This window comes from Sturnira hondurensis, unplaced genomic scaffold, assembly GCF_014824575.4.
Source record: "Sturnira hondurensis isolate 20B ecotype Veracruz unplaced genomic scaffold, ASM1482457v3 Scaffold0018310, whole genome shotgun sequence".
Lineage (NCBI taxonomy): Eukaryota > Metazoa > Chordata > Mammalia > Chiroptera > Phyllostomidae > Sturnira > Sturnira hondurensis.
Genome location: NW_028090941.1, coordinates 489,560 through 495,062, shown reverse-complemented (window position 1 = coordinate 495,062; position 5,503 = coordinate 489,560). Strand labels below are relative to the sequence as shown.

The following is a 5,503-nucleotide window of genomic DNA, read 5'->3' as shown; positions in this document are numbered from 1 at the left end:
GTAGAACAGTGAGGGCAGTGGTCATTTCAGTGTATTTGTACATGGGTGTCTTCGACCCATTTGCATGCCTACCTGAGGGTCCACAAGCCCAAGAATGCTCAGTTACTGAGACCTGACTGCCCTCGAGGGATAGATTGTACTTCACAGTAGTTTTAAAATTACCGAATTCATTCACACTCATAAGTATTTAAAAATGTGTGAATTATAGTTATATCCATGGTCTTAAGAGATGAAACTCATAATTTCTTGGGAACACACTGTGTGGTCCCCTGAAGCCTTACTGTAAGGCCTGTGTGGTGCAGAGGGGTTAAGTGATGTTCATGTGTTAAAGTAACTGTTTAACTTGTAATTGCTGCACAGATAGGAGCCTTCTCCTCATGTTTATACACAGTTAAGAGTCATATAATTACAGGTGCCATTTACCTGGGAAACAGGAGTTTCCCTAAGGCCAGAAAGTGGAATTAAGAAGAAAACACTAGATGAGACACTAATGAGAAATCCGCGTCTCTTGTTGCTCATAACTTAGATGTAAAGACGTCTAAGAGGAAATCCAAATGCTGGTGTTGGGGTCCTTTCTTTCCCATGGACCATGTGGAACCTGGGGTGGAGGAGGTAGGACATGAAATAATGTCACATAGAATGTGTCGGTTCCTTCAAATAAGAGGGTAAATAGCTCAGGTGGCAGGACAAAGAAGAGTAAGAGGGATTTTCAGCCTGGTGACCAAATAGCTACACACATTGTAAGTCAGGCTGTTCTAAGCTCTGTGGAGCATGTAACATCCATCTGAGTGAACTGCAGGAAGGTGAAGACCATCAGGCTTTCACCTGAGCTTGAGGAGTGAACCAGTGCCCCCTGGCCACCAGTGTGGTCAGAGCAGCCACCCAAGTGGACAACCCCACAGCAGAGGTGCATTCAGGAATAAGGGAGTCAGGACTGTGGAGTTAGACACTCTACCCACTGGGCGGTTTCTGAGAGAGCTGTCTCCCTGCTACTGGGATTGTGTAGTTTGATCTTTAGATGACTAGAGATAGAGGGATACCTGAACACAGATACATAAATTGGGTGACTGATTTCACTGAGCACTGTCAAATCTCAGAAGTTACTAATAGAATTCATGAGTTTAAAATTTAGTCACTGAAGGATTATATTGCACAAACCTAATGAGATAATAATAAAGTGCTTATACTCAAGGAAATAGTGTGCAGCTGTTTACAGGGAAATGTTGCATAGAAATGTTTTGACATGAGAAATAGTTTCCGATATTTTCCGAAATGAAAGAAATACTGGCAAGTAAACTAGCAACACTTTGATATATGTATTTCAATTCATGATACATATGGAAATGTACAGCAAAATGGTATAATTGTATGTATACATTATAAATAATGCTTATTTGTGTTTCTTTCAGGGTATTACCTCTTTAGTCTTCCTTATAAATAGAGCTCCATATGTCTTTCTACAAAAGTTTTGAAACTTGTTGTCAAATGTTCTCATACAAGGTAAGAACCACCATAGTCATACAATGACCCATATTCTTAAACTTTAATCTTTTAAATGTTTGGTTTTGTGATTTCCTAAGCAGAAATAAAACAAGAGAATAATATAAACTTGGTAATTAAAAAAGGTGTGAGTTACAAATATATATTTTGCCTAAAAATAAACTATTTGGTAATATCAAGACCACTTTCTTCAATGCTAATGTTGATTTAGTAAAATAGATTTAACTCCATGAGAGGGAAGTCATTTAAGCTGTTTTCAATGTTCAGAAACATGTAAATGTGTTATATAAGGAAGAATTTGTATTCCTTGCCAAATTTTATGCTTGCTGTTTTAAAAGAAGACGTCAGAAATGTGGCAGAAATTATGACAAAAGTATAAATTATTGAGCTTAAGACACTTGTTTATGAATATGATTATTCCCTAAAGTAATCAGGCCCTTTTGAGGAAGGGTCTGTGCCCATGGGGAATGTATGAGAAAAGTGTGAAACAGCCATCAGAAGTAAGGAAGTGCTCAAAAACTATGGAGATGTGTTAAAAAACAAAAGAGCAAGCTTGGTGGGTTTAGATCTAGAATAATTAGGAATGAAAAAATAAAAAGAAGAAATAATTATAATCCCTTGATAACACAATTCATGAATCCATACTGGGAGGAAGATGACAGATGCAGACGTATAAAGATATATAGATGATTGATAGATAGGTAGGTGGATGACAGAGCCTGTCCTTAGGAGGAATTTGACAACCAATAAATGTCACAGCAGTGATGGCGTAAGGACACCACGTTTCATGATAATCACTGCTAGTAATCAAGTCAGGCAACATAATCAATAGGCACTGAAATTAGTGGCTGAGAAGCTCGATGAGGAACAGAATATTATATAGGAAGTTTAATGGATGCTCCAGAAATTGCATTAGAGAAAAAGATAATGATTCTATAATGGGGATACTCAGGAGGCACCATATTCATCAGGTGATTTCAGTGAATATCACCAGTGATGGAACAGTGAACCTCATGCACCTGCCCATGAACACAATGGGAGATACTTAATTTCCCTACAGAAAGTGAAAAATATGAATAATATAATGAGGAGCTGCATGCAGTTCCATTTGGAGAACATTGTAGTGAAGAACTTCCTACAATCTTCCAAAATTCAGTGGTCATGAATGGCAAAGGCAGACAAGGTAACTATTTCACATGAAAGGAGACTAAAGATGAATGACATTAAATATCACATGTCATTTTGGATTAGGTCCTGGGTGAGGGAAGTAGAGAGAGAGTGTTATAGATTAAAGAATCATGCCAATATCAAATTGTCTGATTCTGATAATTGTGGTTAGATTAAAGAAAGTTTTTGCTTTTGATGGAAAAAAGAGAAACTTAAGGGTAAGTGGGTATCATTTTTATTTATACTTTAATCTCAAGTGCTTCACAAAAAAGCAACACTCATAAAAAATAATATATAGAAAAAGAATTATAATGCAAATATGAAATGAATACTAAAATTTGTTAAATCGGGGCATATGGTTATATTGGAGGTCTTTGCATAATTCTTGACTGTTTTCTATAAGTTTAAATTTATTTCATAGGAAAGTTAAAAACAGGTAACAATAGCCCTGGCTGGTGTAGCTCCGTGGACTGAGCACGGGCCTGCGAACCAGATGATAGCGGTTTGATTCCCAGTCAGGGCACACGCCTGGGTTGCAGGCCAGTTCCTGGCAGGGGACACATGATACATTGTGTGTCCCCAGCAGAGGCAACCATACATTGATATTTCTCTCCCTCTCTCCTTCCCTTCCCCTCTAAAGGTAAATAAATAAAAAAATCTTTAAGAAAAAAAAAACAGGTAACCAGTTTGGGGGAGAATGGGAAGCTTTCAAGGAGTGACAATGATACAACCATTCTCTGAGCTCATGTTGAGATTAACTCCACTTTGTATTGATTCTCCAGCCCTGACCTTTATCCCAATTCAGTTCTTGACCAGGTCTCTGTAAGGAATGGGGGGAAACCTGTCCTGGGCCACAGAGTTCGTGCTGCTGGGATTCCAGCTCAGCTCAGAGACAGAAGTTCTCCTCTTCTGGGTCTTCTCCCTGTTCTACACCTTCAGTCTGTTGGCAAATGGCATGATCTTTGCACTCATCTGTCTGGACCAGAGATTACACACCCCCATGTACTTCTTCCTCTCCCACCTGGCCATCATTGACATCTCCTATGCTTCCAACAATGTCCCCAAGATGCTGGCAAACTTAGTGACCCAGAATAGAGCCATCTCCTTTGTCCCATGCATCATGCAGACATTTTTGTATTTGAATCTTGCTGCTACAGAATGCCTGATTTTGGTGGCTATGTCCTACGATCGGTACGTGGCCATCTGCCACCCCCTCCACTACACTGTCATCATGAGCTGGACTGTGTGCACAGTCCTGGCCACCATGTGCTGGTTGTGTGGATTTTTCCAGGCTCTTATACACGTGCTTCTCCTTCTAAGGCTGCCATTCTGCAGGTCTCGGGAAGTAAACCAGCTCTTCTGTGAGCTCTTGTCTGTCCTCAAGCTGGCCTGTGCTGACACCTGGATCAACAAAATGGTCATCTTCGCTACTTCTGTTTTGGTCTTAGTCGGGCCCCTCTTCTTGGTGCTGGTCTCCTACATGCACATCCTCTTGGCCATCCTGAAGATAAAGTCTGGGGAGGGCCGCAAGAAGGCCTTCTCCACCTGCTCCTCCCACCTCTGTGTGGTTGGGCTCTTCTTTGGCTGTGCCATGGTGGTTTATATGGTACCTGACTCCACTCAACGAGGGGAGAAGAATAAAATTCTATCCCTATTTTACAGTCTCTTTAACCCAATGCTGAACCCCCTCATCTACAGCCTGAGGAATGCTCAGGTGAAGGATGCCTTTTGTAGGGCACTACAGGTGAGGTCCAGGTGAAGGGAAAATTTCAAATAGAAATGTCATATACGATCAGTAATTGTTCAAATTCCAGCTCTGAAAATAGGATAAGCTTCCATGGAAGAGCATACCTTTTAAAGTTGAAATAGGACAACTAAATTATGGAATTTTATCTTACTTTTTTAAACAAGTGAATTCTCGTTTTCTCAAGCCAGGAATATTACACAGATAAGAAATTAAATGCGAGAAAATTGTATCAACACACTTCTCTGTACTTAGGTATTTGACTTCCTATCATCTTGTGGTAGTTGGAAACAGCACAGTAAAAGTAATGCTCTATGAGATTCCTTCCAAAGTGGACTGAAATTTTAATACAGAAAATACTGCAGAGTTATATGAATGTGCCTCAACAGTCGTGTGGTAAATGCAGTGAAAGGTTAAAGAAACTCTAAGTGTTTGATCATTTAGTAGCACTGGGGAAAAGTTAGGGAAAGGTGTGCAGCAACAAGAAACTGTGTAAAAAATCCTTAAATATCTTAAAGGTCAAATGAAGGACATGTATTAGTAAATGTTGAAATGGTTCTAGAGGTAAACGTTTTGAGCACTACCCAAACTTTACATTTATTCCTGGGTTATGATCATTTCTAACAGAACAAGCTTAAATCCCCTTTTAAAGTCTTGAAATTTTTCCCACCAATATTCTTGTAGTGTCTGAACCACTCAGCTGAAGATGGCTTGGGGTAGCAGCAAGCAGCACAAGACAACTGTGACAGAGCTGAGTGGGCAGGGAGGGAAAGGGATGTGGTGAGAGAAGATGCTGGGGAAGTTGACCCTTCACCTTTCTCCCCCAGGCCCCCACCCCCTCCCTCTGACAGCTGTCAGTCTGTTCTCTGTATCTATGGGTCTGTTTCTATTTTGTTTGCTCCTTTATTGCGTTGTTCATTAGATTCCACATGTAAATGAGATACTGTGGTACTTGTCTTCCTCTGATTGGCTTACTTAGCATAATGCTCTCCAGGTCCATTCATGCTGTTGCAAAGGGCCCCTCTTCTTGATTTTCTTTATTTGTGGCCGTGTAGTATTCCATGGTGTAAATGTACCATGGCTTTTTTATCC

The 5,503-nt window shown here is 40.1% G+C and overlaps 1 protein-coding gene across 1 annotated transcript; it reads left to right on the top strand.

The window, feature by feature from the left end:
* The first annotated feature begins 3,473 nt into the window (after nt 1–3,473).
* On the top strand, nt 3,474–4,426 carry LOC119002886 (olfactory receptor 2A2-like). The gene has a single exon (XM_037068965.1). It carries the CDS (start codon nt 3,497–3,499, stop codon nt 4,424–4,426), a length of 930 nt encoding a protein of 309 aa, XP_036924860.1. The 5' UTR covers nt 3,474–3,496.
* The last annotated feature ends 1,077 nt before the right edge of the window (nt 4,427–5,503 follow it).

Coding starts and splice junctions, on each gene's coding strand:
- LOC119002886 (XM_037068965.1), top strand. CDS start 3,497: ATGGGGGGAAACCTGTCCTGGGCCACAGAGTTCGTGCTGCTGGGATTC.